Here is an 18,722-nt window from a genome sequence, read left to right as displayed (position 1 = left end):
TTAATAATACCAGTTGCAGCGCGAAATAAACACGAATGAGCATCTGAAAGTGTGTTAAAAGATAGAGTACAACTTATCGAAATCCGTATCATGTCACATGGAATCGCTCAATCAGTGTTTCAACCATGGAAAGATGTCATTAAAACAGCTTGTAAACAATGTCATGTAACGTCACACTTACCTCAGAAAAACCATATCCAGTGACCATAAACTCGTTAGTCAGCTAGACTAGTGAAAATGTACTCTAGAGAGGAGCATTTTGCTAAATATATGCACCATATTACATATTCATTATAATTTTTAATGTTCTTCAATATTTAATGCATGTTTGAATAAATCTGGCAAGGTTTTATGACAGCCACCATTTAAATGTTTATATTTCATATAACTTTATTATTATAAAAATAAATAGAAGTGTAAAATTAAGTGTTTGTATACAAATCAGTTCATTTTTACCTTCAATAATAGTAGGCTGATGAAGCCTAGTAGGCTTCAACTGACTCCCATAGTTTACAGCATTAGTTAAGAGATTTGTTTTCCTTGAGAAAATTTGCCATGTATATACCTGATATTCAAAATAATCAATATTGAATCGAATCGAATCGAATCGGAATCGAAATTTAATCGAATTGCAAGCTTGTGAAGGGAGATTTAGCTCCTCTTTTATGAGATGTCTGTTAATGATAGAGGAACCTGATGTCATACAGACATGCATATTAAAAAAATGAAAGAGGTTTCTCAAAATGATCACAGGACGGTCCACGATTTTTACCCGGTTTTGCTTAATCTTTCCAACCTTGCACGCAAACAAACAAAAACAAAAACTGGTGATCTGAAAACACAGACAAACATGTTAGAGTTTAGTGATCTCCATTACATTGAATTAAAGAATACAGCCAGTCTGTGTTCCTTCAAGAGGCTGCTTGTGCTATTTGCTGGGACAGAATATTCTCTGTGACAAACTTTTAATGAAAAAACTTTCTCAGTGACAAACTCTAATAAATCTAGACACTTATGCAACCTCTGTGCAACAATACATAGTGTTTTTTGTTGTTTTAATACAAAAACTTGAACATAATTTGGAATTACTGGAATTAATATTAGGTACTTCACTATTTTAGCTTTTGAGGAAAACTTCTCAAACTATTTTTTAACAAAATTTCAGTTTAACATATCAGTTTAAAGATTATCAGTATAACCATTATCTTGCATCTCGCATGTAGTGAGACCAGAGGGAGACTCATTTATTCTGTCCTTCTCTATTCATTTATTTACTCTGAAGTTTCCTCTCTCTGCTCTACTTGTTAAACAGCCTGGGATTTAACATGGTTAGGGTACAGCAGCAAGAGCTATTTTGTTGAAAAACAATTAATTATCGCTATTCACTGCATAAATCTCTTAAAATGCATAGCGGCTATTATATCAGAATGCATTCTGTTTGTTAATGATCGTCAAACTGCGAGGTTCAGCATTTAGTAAGCGTTAGCTAAACGCCTCAGTCCAACAGCCCTCAGAGAACGTTATGGCACATCATCCTTTATAGCTTTTACAATTTCAATAGTGCTGCCTGGCCGTTTTTTAACTGCCTGTAGCGAGGAGGATCAGAATGATTGTAAAACATTTCCTGTCTATAAGATAATCTAAGTTCAGGCCCAGGCCAGCTGAAACATTAATAAAAATCTTTAAATATTTGTCCATGATCTGGTATTGCTGATATGGGGTTAGTGGACGTGTCTTTGGAGGGTGAGCTTTTTTAGAAATTGCCATGTGGATGATGGGATGGAGCTTGAGATTTAAAGGTTCCACTAGGGCCATTTTCCTGGTTGCATTCACACCGCCAGTAGGAAGCCGCGCTTGTTGCTGTGACTTTTATTTTGACAGTGCTGAGAACACCAGAGCCTAGTTTATGATCTGTTTAACAGTCCTGTCTAATAGTTTATTAGATATACTGTCTACTTTCTTTGTATAACAGTTCTATGAAAAAGTATTAGCTTTTGCTGTGTGGTTGGTTGGTGTCCAATGTCGTTAACTGAGCAGAAATTCATAATCATGTTTTGCTTGGTTTAATGTTGTGTTGGATTTTCTCCTTAGCGCAAAGGTTGAGTGGTTCATCTGTCACAGTTTTCCATGTTCGTTGAGTTAGTTTGTGCAGTAAGTATATACAGTGAGGAAAATAAGTATTTGAACACCCTGCTATTTTGCAAGTTCTCCCACTTAGAAATCATGGAGTGGTCTGAAATTGTCATCGTAGGTGCATGTCCACTGTGAGAGACATAATCTAAAAAAAAAAATCCAGAAATCACAATGTATGATTTTTTAACTATTTATTTGTATGATACAGCTGCAAATAAGTATTTGAACACCTGAGAAAATCAATGTTAATATTTGGTACAGTAGCCTTTGTTTGCAATTACAGAGGTCAAACGTTTCCTGTAGTTTTTCACCAGGTTTGCACACACTGCAGGAGGGATTTTGGCCCACTCCTCCACACAGATCTTCTCTAGATCAGTCAGGTTTCTGGGCTGTCGCTGAGAAACACGGAGTTTGAGCTCCCTCCAAAGATTCTCTATTGGGTTTAGGTCTGGAGACTGGCTAAGCCACGCCAGAACCTTGATATGCTTCTTACAGAGCCACTCCTTGGTTATCCTGGCTGTGTGCTTCGGGTCATTGTCATGTTGGAAGACCCAGCCTCGACCCATCTTCAATGCTCTAACTGAGGGAAGGAGGTTGTTCCCCAAAATCTCGCAATACATGGCCCCGGTCATCCTCTCCTTAATACAGTGCAGTCGCCCTGTCCCATGTGCAGAAAAACACACCCAAAGCATGATGCTACCACCCCCATGCTTCACAGTAGGGATGGTGTTCTTGGGATGGTACTCATCATTCTTCTTCCTCCAAACACGTTTAGTGGAATTATGACCAGAAAGTTCTATTTTGGTCTCATCTGACCACATGACTTTCTCCCATGACTCCTCTGGATCATCCAAATGGTCATTGGCAAACTTAAGATGGGCCTTGACATGTGCTGGTTTAAGCAGGGGAACCTTCCGTGCCATGCATGATTTCAAACCATGACGTCTTAGTGTATTACCAAACAGTAACCTTGGAAACGGTGGTCCCAGCTCTTTTCAGGTCATTGACCAGCTCCTCCCGTGTAGTTCTGGGCTGATTTCTCACCTTTCTTAGGATCATTGAGACCCCACGAGGTGAGATCTTGCATGGACCCCAGTCCGAGGGAGATTGACAGACATGTTTAGCTTCTTCCATTTTCTAATGATTGCTCCAACAGTGGACCTTTTTTCACCAAGCTGCTTGGCAATTTCCCCGTAGCCCTTTCCAGCCTTGTGGAGGTGTACAATTTTGTCTCTAGTGTCTTTGGACAGCTCTTTGGTCTTGGCCATGTTAGTAGTTGGATTCTTACTGATTGTATGGGGTGGACAGGTGTCTCTATGCAGCTAACGACCTCAAACAGGTGCATCTAATTTAGGATAATAAATGGAGTGGAGGTGGACATTTTAAAGGCAGACTAACAGGTCTTTGAGGGTCAGAATTCTAGCTGATAGACAGGTGTTCAAATACTTATTTGCAGCTGTATCATACAAATAAATAGTTAAAAAATCATATATTGTGATTTCTGGATTTATTTTTTTAGATTATGTCTCTCACAGTGGACATGCACCTACGATGACAATTTCAGACCCCACCATGATTTCCAAGTGGGAGAACTTGCAAAATAGCAGGGTGTTCAAATACTTATTTTCCTCACTGTACATGCTATAATCTGTGTGTATACATGGCTTTTTTTTAAATGGCGGGTGCTGGTGTTTAGTTTGCGTTCGGTCAATCAGTGTACACTATAGTGCTGGTTTAGACCCTACTCTGAAGTAGGAGCTAATTTTGTTCCCCCAAAAGGAGTTCCTATAACTAAAATCGTCCCTAGTTCCTTCGGTGCGAACATGCCAAAAACCGGGTACTTCCGCCAATATTTCTAGGAACTATGAAAAGGTTCCTCCGGTTCGTTAAAAATCCTTATCACCTCAAAAATGTAAATTCTGTCATGATTTATTTTATCTCACGTTGTTCCGAAATGTACTTTACAAAAAATAAAAGTTTTTGTCCATACAATGAAAGTATTTGACTCTTAACGTTAACTTTCATTTACATTTTTTTTTCAAAATATCTTTGTAAGAAAGTCACACCGTGTCCTAACTACATGTGACGCTGCGACGTGCGATAAAAGGTATCTTTTCCATGTTAATCAGAGTTTTTGCCCTAACCAGCCGCGACGGCGAAATACGACGATTCTATTTTAGAAACTTTTTTTTTTTTTTTTTCGACGTCGCGCTGGAACAACAAACACAAAGTGTGGCAATGATAATCTCAGGTACTGTTTGTGTGCTTTAAAAGCATGCAATGTGACTTTAAATATCATTTAGTGCTCCCAGCTTTGTAACGTTAGCTGTAAAAGCAACAATGGATAATTCACCTCAGATCTTGAAATTAAAGAAATGCAACAGTAAACAAACAAGTGTATTCTTTGACAAAGATTGTTTTAGTAACTCAGTAGCCTATGTATTTTTAACAATGTTTAAATGTGTAATATTTGTGAATTTGATTATGTAGCCTACTTATCCATTTTCTTGCAATTGCCATCAAGTTAGGGTTACTCTCTGGTGCTGTGCACTTGGCGTTAGACTCCGCCCACATGCTGATCTGATTGGCTGTGGGTTTTGATTGATTTTGACACATCTCGCAGTCGCGAATTTGTCTGTGTGGACAGACAAATTATTTGTCTCTGGAATTTTATCGCATCGCGTCTGGTTAGGACACGGTGTCATGCAGATTTTAAATGACTTGAGTAAACAACATGAGAAAATGACAGATCTTTTCAGTTTTGTATATTGTCCCTTCTGTATATTTAATAAGCCAGAGCAAAATTACCTCCAATAAACCAGTAAGTTCTTAGAAATGGAAATTTAATTTCATTCTGATATTAATTTCTTCTAAATCTTTTGATTGTGAAATCCCCCCCTCCCCACCCCCTTTAAGGGCACTGATTCTATCTAGTCATTTTCCAGCAATGCACACACATTTACTCACAACCCCCTAAGGCCAACATGCCAGTGTTACAGCCCCTTCCTATTAACATCAGTGTTCAATCAATCCAATGAGACAGACCCTGTGACTCAACACGGCCTCATTCTACTCGGAGAAGATTAGGGTGAGCGAGTCAAGTCACCATTATCTTTACATAAGCCACAATCACATTACTGCCTCCCGCAATCATACACCAATCGATATTATACCGCCAGATGCATGCCTGCAGTTTCAGAGCGAAGGCTCAAGGGAGTTTTCAATGGAGATGGATAAACACTGTCCACACAGAAGGAAGGAGGCACTTGAGTTTTGCTCTTTACAAGAATTATGAACAAAGCCCTCAGGCAAAGAGCTGCCACATAAACCAGCTCCGTTTATCAAGTGGGACAACCACTACAAAAAGACATAACACATACCGTACACAGTGGTGCAAAATATATCTCTTTCTATGAACGTACATTTTAAAATATTTTATTAGCACAATTTAATATTTTATATATTATAGGATTAAATACATGTGCCACAGTTGACCTCAATTTCACATGGCCCAGTTTATTTCTTAATAGTTGGCAGAGGTGGGACCAAGTCATTGTTTTGCAAGTCAAGTCAAGTAAGTCTCGAGTCAAGTCCCGAGTCAATACGGACAAATCTTAAAGGGGTCATGAACTGAGAAATCAAATTTTCCTTGAGCTTTTGATATATAAGAGGTAAGGTGTAATAGTGAAACTAAAGACTGCAAATCTGTAGAAGAAAATCGACACCTACTTACTTCATCATCGCAAGTTTGATCGCACATTCCACAACCAGTCGTTCGCTGGGCTTGGTTACAATAAAAGCTGTTTTTAGTGTTAGTGAGATGACGAGGAGAGAGGAGAGATACAGGATCACTCGACTAAAAACGACATTACCTTCCAAAGGATCCTATTGCTAGGAACGTGGTTATTTATTTTCAACTATGTGAAATTCTCAGTTGAGCATTATTTATTTGTATTCAGTACATTTCACTGTGGATTCTTTAGTAAATTATTTGCAATTTCAGTGCAGGCTTTGCAAACAGACTTATGATATGATATGAAACAGTCTCAACAGTAATGTGACAACATGCAAGTAACCATGTTAATTATAATGGCTGATCTGTGACCAGTGATTTCTGATATAATGATTCATGTACAGTCAGATGTTCTTTGTAAACTTAGTTTCTCTTAATAGCATGAAAATATTCTGTTATTTAAACTGTGATTAAAAATATTGAAAATATTGAAATATATAGAAAGCGATCAAAGAACGCTCCCTTCAGTCGCTGGAACTGTCAAACAGCACAAGTTTATCAGTGACTTATACTGCCTTCACATACTATCGGAATTATCGTAAATACTAGTTTACTTTCCTGATTAAAAAATTTGACATAAATGCCCTCTCAAGTCAAAATTTGAATGCGATGAGCTCATAATCACTACTTTAGAAGTGGGAAGTAGGACATTTCCGATAGCACGTGAAGGCAGCATGAGTTATGGACTTCCGCCAAAACTCCTGTAATAATAAACTAATCTAATTTACATCGTGTTTGCTCTGTTAGTTATGATAAAAGCATTCGTTAGTGTGCAGAAATCGAGTTACAATGATGAGATTCATGCTTCATTCATGACTGCATTCATGCGCTCAACATGTCTGTGATCGGCTACAATGCTCATCACTGCAACCTTTCATGCCCCGATCTAAATATAATGCCATACATCTAAATATAATGCTATAAGCAGCACTTTTTAAGATTAGTTAATCTTGAGGGCTGTAATAGTAAAAACATTCAAAAAGTTTTTGAGAGAGTTCCACATGTAATACTGCTATTTCATATGTAAAGATGTCAGCCAATCACAGCAGCGTTTACACTGAAGTCTCACAGCAGACACGCCCCTTCAAACAGAGCGTTCAAATCAGAGCGAGAACACCTGGCTGCAGCCTGCAGATCGGGGCGGGGCTGCACGTGTCGCCCCGCCCCATACCTGCTATTAGAGAGTCAGACTGGTAATCCGAATGTTGCGGGTTCGATTCTCAATACCGGCAGTAAATGATGGTCAGGTGCCCTTGAGCAAGGTACCTAACCCCCAATTGCTCCCCGGGCGTCACAGCAAAATGGCTGCCCACTGCTCGGGGGGTGTGTGTGTGTGTGTGTGTGTGTTCACGGTTTGCAGTGTGTGTGTGTGTGTGTGTGTTCACTACTCACTACTCCTAATATGTGTGCATTAACTTGGATGGGAAAACCATACTTGGCCTTCATGTGTCACATTCACTTTCATAATAAAATGTTAATATTTGAATAATCCCAGGGGTTGAATTAATATGTCGTGGTCACAACAAAACTAAGTAAACCGAATATGCCCAACACCACGGTCACTGTATATTTAGCTGGTTTAGGCAATAATACATGCAAAATAATTCACGCCAGAACCATATCAATTTCAACTTACCTCTGTGTGTGCGTTTTTAGTTGCCTCACAAAATTGGACATTGTTGTTAAATGTTACTCACTCTAAATCTTCATAAACTTGTTAACTAGATTGTAAAATATCTGATATTCAGATTCTCAGGTAAATGTATTTTGTGTTTTAAACAAGTTTATATGATCACAGTTGATCGCTAAGTTCAGCGGCTATAGTTGCGCTACCTTGCTGAAAGACATGAAAATGAGTGGCTTGTGAACAGGGAGAAGAAGAAACTTTATAGTTATACAATGTATATTTGACGTTAATAAACGTCTTCAAATTACGTTTGAAAGGTTAACTCTGCTGCCTCCATAGACACCAGTGTGTGTTTGTTTTAAATTATAAATGGTTTGCTAGTACGTATTAAAATGTCTGATACATTAAATGAACATTATGTGATTGAAAACGAGCGACTCTGACGCAGTGCCAGTGTAATCATACCGGTGTGACCATACGTTTCAGTTGCCATCTTATACTGATCCCAACTCTGATCTTTGGTTTAAGAAGGTAGGTCATAAAGACTTTCCAAGTCACAGGGCTCAAGTCTGAGTCAAATCTCGAGTCATTGGTGTCAAAGTCTGTCAAGTCTTAAGTCCTCAAATTTGGGACTTGATCCCAAGTCAAGTCCAAGTCATGCATCTCGAGTCCACATGAAATGAAAGTTGGGATAGTCTTTTCTTCCCTATTGTTACGTATATGTATATATATATATATATATATATATATATATATATATATAGAAATTGATAGGATCGTTGGATGGTTGTGGTTTGCTATTACTGTGATCTCATGCGAGTGACAGGTTGTCTCGCCCTCATGCCTGTAAACACGTCATCAGACGAGATGTCCCTGCAAAAGGGAGGGGAAGTTAGTTATTTTGATTAAAGATTACAAGGGCACATGAATTTAAAAAAAATTATAATAATGATATGCACAGATAAGTCATTTATAATAAATACTGATATATTCCTTAAATAAGAATTGTCCATTTTGATTTCATGGTGACTTTAAAACCAAGAGTTTCATTATTTAAAAATAATATCAGAAACAAGATTCACAGAAACTCCTCATTTAGTGTGTTTTTATATTTTTCCCCTATTCCCCTCTCAAATTGTGTTCTAAAGCAGTATGTGTCACCACATATAATGAGACCAGTTACCACCCTGCCATCTTGGTTTTAAAAGACTTTGAAAGCTGACAGAAACACTGCATCTGGTCGAGCTGAAGTGATTAGACCGAGGTGTTTTGTGCTGACTGAGCCTCAGATGGCACTGGAGGTAATGAAGCGATTTATGGTCAGTTACAGGTTGATGTGGTGGAAGGGGGAGTGTTCTCGTGTAGTGTTGGAAAAAAACACTGGAGAGTGAACACAAGCTGTGCCAGCTAGCTCTTGAAACACTTAATACACATTGATTATCTTAATGTGCACATTTAACATCATGTATAAATGGTAATAGTAAATAAAATTATTTATATTGTAATTAATACTGTGTGTGTGTGTGTGTGTGTGTGTGTGTGTGTGTAAATGTATATGTGCGTATGTGTGTGTGTGTGTGTGTGTGTGTGTATATATATATATATATATACATATATAACGAGTTGCCTCTGCAAAGTCCTTTAAAATTATATAATGCACCTAGCTTTGGATTATGCCCACTTTAAATCGAACACAAAGATATAGTGCAGTAAGATTGCATTTATTTTAAAGATACACTATGTAACTGTTGGCCCTCTAGCAGTTAAAAAACAAAACTGCATTGGGTTTGGGTTCATCTCAATCAGCTCCCTAATTCAGTAATCAGGGCACTGATCAGAATCGGACATTTTAAGGGCTGTCTCAATTGCAAAATCCTTCCGGTTCACTGAAACGTTCGTTCCCTGAAAAGTCACACAATGCACCGTGAAAACCAGGGAGCATAGATGATAACTATTTTCCCTTAACGGAAGTTTAAACTGTGAAACTTAAATCATGTGAGCCAACTTACTACACATAATGATTTTTTTTTTTTTTTTTTTTTTTTTACTAAACCATTATTTAATTGGTTTATAAAATATATGTCAGCATAAACATAAATCACTAATAAACATAATCTATCTTATATTTATCATTTATTTATAGCTGAAATGTTGCACATACTGTATTTGTAACAAGCAAATTATTTATCATAATGTACTTTAAATAGCATTAACAAATAATATAATAAAGATGTTAGTTCTGCTGTTGTTCATAAATACCAGTAGTGATGTTGTACAATGAGGACGTTGTCATGTCGTCGGAAATAAGCCGTCAATGTGTAGTGAGCCTGTCCTTACCAGTGCCTGAGTTCGTGTACACAATATACTGATTCACGACCTAGGAAGCTTGAGTGTTGATTCAGATGCACCCATTGTTTTGTTTTGTACTTCGGCTCTGCGTGACAGTGTGCATGAAGATTATCCCACTGCTCACAAAACATTCACTACTAGGCTTCAGAGATAACCAGTTTTGATGGAAAGGATCTCAAGCTGACAGCTCAAAACGGTACTGTAGCTTTACCCATTGATAGACACGGTACTTCCTTGAAAATTTAATTCCAGCGCAGCGCTACAACAACCATAATGAAATGGCCCTTCACAATAGATACTGCCTTACTATGAACTCTGTTAGAGAGCTACATATGGCATTTTATCTGTTCAATAAAGTACCACTCATGGGCAAATACCTTGCTCACCAACAGCAACTCTCCACCGCTTTCAGATCCCTCAGCTCTCACCATCTCTAAAAAGCTAAACCAGTGTTAATTCTTGTTTTTTTTTTACTAGCTCTGTGACTGTCATGTTCTTTTTTTGTCAGCAGACTCTCCTCTGTAGCAAACATGTTTGAGCTTCTGTTTACCACAACTGATGTTTGAGTTGATGAATGTTTATATGTGAATAAAAGCTTAAATTCAAATCTGTTCATCATAGAAAAGCGATCGAATTTTGGACTAAACCACTCAATTCATATGGATTCTCAGATTTCAACAAAAATGTTTGTGTGTGTTCAGTAGATGAACGAAAGTCTTACGAGTTGGGAACGACATGAGGGCGAGTAATGAAAGAATTTTCATTTTTGGGTGAACTACTGTAACCCCTTTAAGGCTTGCGGTGTGAATGTAGACAGTGTACCTTTAATTAATTATTGACATTGACATTTTTTTTAAAGAGTTATCAAGAGACATAAAGAGATAGTGCACATGTGAATTACCTGTCTGTGCAGCATCTCACTACTCTACGCGTCTCTCTAACTGTAAAACTGTGAGTTTAATTGCGTTGCTGAGAAATATTATGTAGTAATTCAGTAGCAAAGCAATTTTATAAATTAAATGCACAGGGCAGCATTGAAACCGAGACGAATAACGAATCCTACCAAATAACTGGAAACCTATTCAACAGATACAGTCACAACTCCTGTTTGATGGATAACAGGTGAGCCAGTGAAAAGCATAGCATGATATTTTACATAAACCACTAAAATCGTTACGCTATAATGACTGTGTGAAGTCAATGAGTGTAAACTCTTTAATGAAATGAGCGCAGCACGATCGGAAATCTAATAGCCATGTTGCCTCTATGCGCCTCTTAATCAGAGCCTGCCAGGAGTAATATCAACTAAAATACTGCATCATGCTCATTTTCTACTATTTGATATATCTTGTTAAGTGTTTAAAACCTTGTAAGATATGATACACAAATGAGTGTAAACTCTAATGAAATGAGTGCAGAATCATACACATTTTTACTACTTTGTAATTTGTCTATTTAAATGTTTAAAACATGTACGCTATGATACATGGTGTGTTTATCTGTACCACTCTCTCCCGGAGCTTACAAGCATTTATGTATTCGTTATAAAATGTTCAGATTTGCATTTACATGCATTGTAAAAGCACATAAACATAAACAACATAAAAACTATGTTGTTTTGTTCATTCATTCTGATATGCTCTTTCAACTCTCTTCTCTGTCCGTACCCTGTAAGACCTGTAGTCTGACGTAATGAATGACTCAGTAGTAGTGTGGCTTTGATCTGGTCCTTGTGAAACGTATGTGTCTCTCTGCTGTCTGCTTCACATTATTGTGGTGGACAGTCAGTTCACTGTATTGGATTTTTTTTTTTTTTGTAGAGGCCTCTGCTCAGCATACAGTCTCTCAGGCTTTTCAGAAGCTCCTGTCTTAGCGGGTTTTTCCCGGACTCGCTTTGATCACCGGTGCCATGCTGTGCTTTGGCTTACATGGGCTAATCAATGTGCACAGTAGCCTTACCCTGCCCTCTGACCTCTCTGTACTCCAATTAGCCATCATTCTGTGACCCCTGCTACCTACCAGTCTTCTCACCTTCAGTCCACACCTACACTGCACGTCTGCTGTCAGTTACTTCTGCTCTCTTTGCCCCACTGCCTCATGGCCTGTCAATCAGATGGTAACCTCCCCTTTAAATTCGCTGTTCAGATTGTCAGTCCACACATTGTTTTGTCTTGCTGCATTGTCTCGTACTGTCCATCGGGCAGTGCAGACTCCAAGCAACCCTCCCCCACCCGTGTCAGCCTGGGCTTCTTCACCATCGTGCCCACAGCGGCTGTGCTTTTCAGATGCACTAAATTATAAGCTCAGTTCCGACAGCTCCGCTGACATTTTAGAAATTAGAGGAATTTTGCTCCTGCTGCTGAAGCACAAGGGGTTTTTTTTTCTACAGTTGTAAGCTCTGCATGAAAGGAAATGAAAGTGTGTGTTTTAATCCTGTTAAATCTTTCTGTTCGTTAGGACGGGAACTTCATCAGAAGCCTGCTTGGAAAAGCACCGCAGAATGCAATGAAAGTGGGTCAGTCTGCTTTCGTAGACTTCGGTGAGTAGTAGCAGATCTCTGTTTGTGTTGTGTTTAGATGTGGCATTACATGCATTCACTTCGATACGACCAAAAAACTGGCTGTGATTTCTGGGATAATTCATGCATAATATGTTCAATTCTGATTCAGTTCAGAATCTGAAAGTAGCCCTGAGTCTTTAACGGCAATGCATGCACAACACATAAATTCAACGCACACACATGGTGCCAAATTGAATATAAGCTCCTGTGGGATCCTATTAAATATTAACAATACAAATTTCCCCTTTCCAAAAGCATCCCACTGATAGCTGGGATGACACCGGCAGTGAAATCACACATAGCATAAATGATTGATAAGCAAAGTGAAATGACCTAAAAGATTGAATGTGTTCAACTGAGCTGCTTCTCAGGGGCTTGGCCTTTATATTCAAAGCTAACTTATCTGACCAAACAAGAGCCCTTCACTGCACTCTTTAATCTGTTTTCTCTGAACTCTTTCTTTTGTCATTTTGGAAAATGTCACTTCAAGCTGTTATGGTGTTTACAGAGCAAAGAGCTTCAAAGGTTGATAGTTTTAAGCAGGATGTTTTTAGTTTTTTTTCATTAAACTCACAATCAGTCAATGTTATGATGCTTTTTTGAGGACTGTTGCCATCGGGGTTATTAAAGTTAACTAAAACTGTAATAAAAACATTTTCATTACTTGGAAAAAATATATATGTTAACTGAAATAAAATGAAATAAAATAATTAATTAATTACCATGGCAAAAGGTCTCATTTTCATTTTAACTTGATGTACTAAAATATCTAACTTAAAAACTATATTGTCACGGTCGGTGGCTGTAATGAAGCGCACGAAGAAGGAGATACTGAAACAGGTCAAACATTAAACTGGAGAATAACACTAAAGAGTATGTTCTTATACAATATAAGAGAACACAACCACAAACACACTGATGTTAAACAACAACAATGCAAGACACCTGAGAACTCAAATCAATCTGTAACCATAGAAACAAACAGACAGTGAATGGAGGAGAACTGAACCAATTTAAGAACTAACAGCAAACACTAGAACAGAACAGAAAGAGAAATCAAACAATACAAGACGAGAGAACAGACTCAGACTCATATAAACATGTTTTTTGAAAGGGTTAGTTCACCCAAAAATGAAAATTCTGTCAGTAATTACTCACCCTCATGTTGTTCCAACCCCGTAAGACTTTCGTTCATCTTCGGAACACAAATTAAGATATTTTTGATTAAATCTGAGAGCTGGCTCACTCCTCTAGGCTTCTAAGGGAATGAAACTTGCTGGCCCAGAAAAGTTATTAAAGACATTGTTAATGTCCAACTCCAGTGGCTCAATCTTAAGTATATCAAGCGACGAGAATACTTTTTGTGCGAAAAACAAACAAAAATAACGACTTTATTCCACTATTCATTTCCTTCTCTCTGGGCCTCGAGTGAGTTCACGTAGTGTAATAGCGCAGCGCGTCAGTGTTGCACGTCACCACGTAGGCTCACTATTGGCCGACGCTGGTCGTGTGTGTGATGCGTGTGACGTACAACACAGAAGCGCTGCGCTAAAACACTACGTGAACCAACCAATTTTTGACAACAGTTTTTAATAAGCACCCCATTGCAAATGAAACCCTGAAATATAACCTCACTTACTAATCTGTTTGGTGTCATGTGTAGGTGAAATCTATGTTAGACTGTGTTCTGGTAAGCAGGAACTTGGGACATGCGTGGCCTTTGTAAGCTGACCTATGATTATGACATCTAAAACCTTTGAGATGTATCATCTTATGACCTTTACCGCTTCACAGAAATTATGTCACAGTGACGGTAAGGGATGCAAAGCAAGAGGTTGGGGGAGTGGATAGATATAAAGAGAAGAGAGAATGAGCTGTAGACTGTGATTTAGGATGATAAATGATGTTGGGGATGGAAAGAGACATGCATGTGAGACGAGCTCTAGTCTACATGTATGTGCGCGATGTGTGTCGTGCCCGAGTCAATAATATGGCTCACACAGAAAAAGGCTTTGTTGGATTAGTGTGAGGCGCTCCTGGAGACAGGACTGCAAAGATCTCTGCCAAACCCCAATGATCAACATCTCTCTCGGCTTTGTCCTTTTCCATCCTTCTCTCCTGTTTTTCACCTGTTCTTTGGTTACCTTCAAAGCTTTTAACTTCCCTTACCACATGTGCATTTCACCACCGTCTAGTACACACACGCAGGCATCAAACTGTCTGCACCAATTAGCTACAGTAGTGTGTGAGTGTAGGAGCCTGTACAGTCATTATGAGATGATTTGGTGTGAGGAACAAGCTGCAGCTCCCTGATGGTGATTGTCTTTGACAGGACAGAGCGCGGTAGTTGATGTGCACTGAGGGTAAAGACAGATACACACCGGCTTTAGCTGCATTCTCACCCCCTCACACACAATACAGGTGAATCATAGCGATGCTGCTCCCATTAAGCGGGTGGTAATGGGAAGCGAATGGCTTCCTCTGAAGCCAAGGACAGATCCTGACATTATACCTTCGGCTGGCTTGAGTAGGCGCTGAAAGCACAGGTCCCGCAGCTTTTCGCTTTCTATAAACGGCTGAAGGCTTTGCCCTCGGGGACGTGGGCTTGTTTAAATGGTGTAATTGTACTGATCATCAAAGTCGCAACCTTGATTTATGCTTTTGTTATCCCCTTTTCACCGCTAACATTTGAACTTGTACTTAATTAGAAAAATAAACGTTGGCTTTGCGGCACCTGCGAGTAGACTTGCACATTAATATGACTTCCAGTGAAATGCTGAGAGAAATCGTGAAAGTGAGGTGCTTCAAAGACTCATTTCAAATGTACGAAATGAAAGGAATGTGGTGTGCAGTGAAAGGTATACCTTGTGTTGAGAAGTGAAAGGAGGTGGGAGGAAGGTGGGGGAGATGGAGAAAGTGAGTGAGGGAGGGAGAGAAGGGAGGGTCCGCTTGTTTGATTTGAAATGGGTGTTATTCTGATCACACTCCTGCCTGTCAGTTATGGCACGGCTCTCTTCTCCGTCTCGCACCTAAGTGGCAGATCAAAGATACACCCCAGTGACCTTCTCTCATCTCCTCTCTTCTAGCGCTCTCTCTCTCTCCGTTAGTATTCTCCAGCCATCCCTCTCTGCTCCAAACACTCCAGCTAAACAGTTACAGCAGTTACTGCAAGAGGCTTGCGGTCTGGTTTAAATCAGGTGTAGAATAATCCGCTCAAAAAACGAAGGAAAGCGCAATCCTGTTGGGTAGCAAGCAGGTCGGACTAATGCTCTCTCCCACCTCAGATGGTACAGCACTGATCTCAGAGCAGATATTTCATCATGCCACTAGTCAAGCCTGCCAAGCAGTGATGTAAGCTCTGAGGCCCATAGTCCATCTCCTCTGTGGCTGTCTGAATCTGGACTGATGTGCGTTGGAGATTATTATAGAATTTCAGAGTTCAAAAGTGTTCAGTTTGTCTAGTTTTACTTGCAATACAAGGGTGAAGTTCTTTTCTTGAATTGAATTGCAGCACTGATTCCTCAGCTTTTTAAAGACTGGTTGGAAATCATGACATTATTTTATTCTATTGGCAGCACAATTTTTTTTTAAAGAACCCCTGTGGTGAAAATCAATTTTTTTGTGTTGTTTATATGTCTATGTGGTGTTTTTAATATGCTTTAAGACAAACCATGTGCAAATTCACAAGTCAACAACACCATTGCTGAGTATTTTCTCCTTAAAAACTGCAGTGATCTAAAGACAGTCTCAAAAATGCGGTTTGAAATCGCCAGTGTTTCTTACGTCACAAACTTCCTTGTAAACAATCACGTCAACATGCGGGCGGGCTTTAGCACATCATCTTGCTCTGAAGCAGGGGCATGAAGCATGATTACAGTGTCATGATGAACTATATGCCTTTCTCCACTGACGTTCTGAGTTGTTCAAAACTTTTCTAAGGATGCTGATTTTTAGAAAGCAGCTGACTCTGAGATTGTGAACAGGAACATGGTTTGTGTAACATTAGCAGCGCATCATTAGCTGATTGATAACATAGTCAAGTAGAAGGCTAATTATATTAATTATATTAATTATAGCAGCGTTAACTACAGTAAAGTTGACCGAGTGGATATCTGAGCACATGTGATTGGGGCTAATTTGCATATTCATGGGTATACTAAATGAAGGGTGCAGTTACATTTCAAGCTATTTTAAGGCATGAAGAAGTTTTTTTTATCAAAGATGAGTTTTAAGGGATAAAATTATTGACTACAGGGGGACTTTAACACAAATGAAATATTCATATATAATATAACTTGTTTGTATTCACCAACCAAATCTGTATAGTTTTGGGAATAAAAAAATGGTTGTGCTAATTGTTTATTTTTCTGTTTTCGGTAATACGACCGTTTAAAAATTTGGGGTTATTACCTTTTTTAATTAATACTCTCATTCAGCAAGGATGAATTACATTTATCAAAAGTGACATTTAAATTCATTCATATTCTGTTTCAAATAAATGTTTTTCTACTCATCAAAGAATCCTTTAGCAAGCAGCACAACTGTTTTAAACTGATAATAATAAATGTTTCTTGAGCAGCAAATTAGAATGATTTCTGAAGGATCATGTGACACTGAAGACTGGAGTAATGATGCTGACAATTCAGCTTTGCCATCACAGGAATACATTACTTTAAATTAATTGTAATGATATTTCACTATATTCTTCTTTAAAAACTTACTGACCCCAAACTTTAGAACGGTAGTGCAATGTAAAAAAAAATTGGGGGGGAAATTGGTTCTTTAAAAGCATTACTTGAACTCTTGTCTTTTTACGTACAAAATGAATTTTTCTTTGGGACAATTTGACTTGATCAAGTTAATAAGTTCGGAATGGTGCCGTAGTGCAGTGGTAGTTGAGTGTTCTGGTGGTCATACTGGTGATACAGGTTCGAGTCTGGCCTGTGACTCTTCAATACCTGTCTTGTTCCTCATTTGAAAAATGTATTTCTATATTAAGCCCAAGTGGACCATCAACTGACATTACATTCATCCCATGGCAAGACATGATGACGGTATGTCAACAGACTATATATATATAATTAGCAGCATTATTAATTTTTTAACAGAGGCATTGTTGTAGACAATATTATTTTGATTATTGATTTATCTTTTTTCTTTAAAAAAAGATATATAATTCGCTAAATTGGGTGAGTGATCAACTAAAATCTAATTCTGGTCTACTAAAGTGCAGAATCCAGATCAAGCTGCAAGAACTGTGAGAGTCGCACCCTTTAGCACGTGTGGGCTACAGTGCAAAAGAATTATAATTCATGAGTATGCACTGTCAGAATGTAGTCAGTCTTGACATGGACATGTCATTATGAATGCACAACATATGTTAGACAAAATTCTCCATCTGCTCTATCAGGATGGTAATTGCTCTTTTCTTTTTTTACACGTGACAGCCAAATGCATTATTCATTAGCTGAATGATATGTAATACTACAGCGCAGTCAGGAAGGTAGCGAATGGCAGAGATGGCCTTTTTTACCATTTTCCTTTTTTTTTTTAAGTCAATGTGATGTGGCATTTAACACCCAGTCATCGTGACATTCTGTGTGTGTGCGCGTGTGTGTGTGTGTCATGAAGGACTTTTGTTGTGTGTTTCTAGAGCTAATAGACGTATGCATGTGTACTGTATAGCAAGAAGCAGTAGTCATTAGCAGCAATAAGCAACTTGCTCACAGTAGTCCTCTAGTCTACAGTACGCATACACATGCTTTGATTCTCACACAGACACACAAACGGCCACATTTAGTCTGTCCTTCTGCTGATGTACTTTGAGAGAAAGCTCTTAAAGATACAGAAAACAAAAGCCAGCATATATTCTCTATCTCAAGAGTGAAAGGCAGACTTACTCTGATTGCTGGTGAAATATGTGTTTTATAGAACAAACATCCCTTGAAATCAGCTAGAATGTGGAGACCGGCAAAAATATATTTTTTATTATTTAACGTACTGCATAATAATGTCAGGAACACTTTATTTCAATAGTTCACTTTAGACATTCTACTAACTGTAAGTAATGACTGGTAGTTTACATGTTCTTGCTAGAGTATTAGTTGAGACTGTAGTAAATGTTGATGGTCCCCCAAAAGACTTTCTACTGACTGTAAGTAACTCTAATGTGAGTTAACTGACATATACAGTACTTGCAAAGTTACTTATACTGTAGTTAGTAGTAGAATGTGTGGACTATCGAAATAAAGTGCAATCAC

General features: G+C 38.4%; 1 protein-coding gene across 1 annotated transcript in view; it reads left to right on the top strand.

The window, feature by feature from the left end:
- itfg1 (integrin alpha FG-GAP repeat containing 1) overlaps positions 1-18,722 on the top strand; it is a 134,395-nt gene that overhangs the window by 31,704 nt on the left and 83,969 nt on the right. The window contains exon 8 of the mRNA XM_084403613.1: positions 12,360-12,441. Within this exon, the coding sequence (XP_084259739.1) occupies positions 12,360-12,441 (82 nt within the window). The remainder of the gene's footprint in view (positions 1-12,359; positions 12,442-18,722) is intronic.

Source organism: Rutilus rutilus (genome assembly GCF_951802725.1).
Source record: "Rutilus rutilus genome assembly, chromosome: 3".
NCBI lineage: Eukaryota > Metazoa > Chordata > Actinopteri > Cypriniformes > Leuciscidae > Rutilus > Rutilus rutilus.
This window is presented reverse-complemented; position numbering and strand designations above follow the sequence as displayed.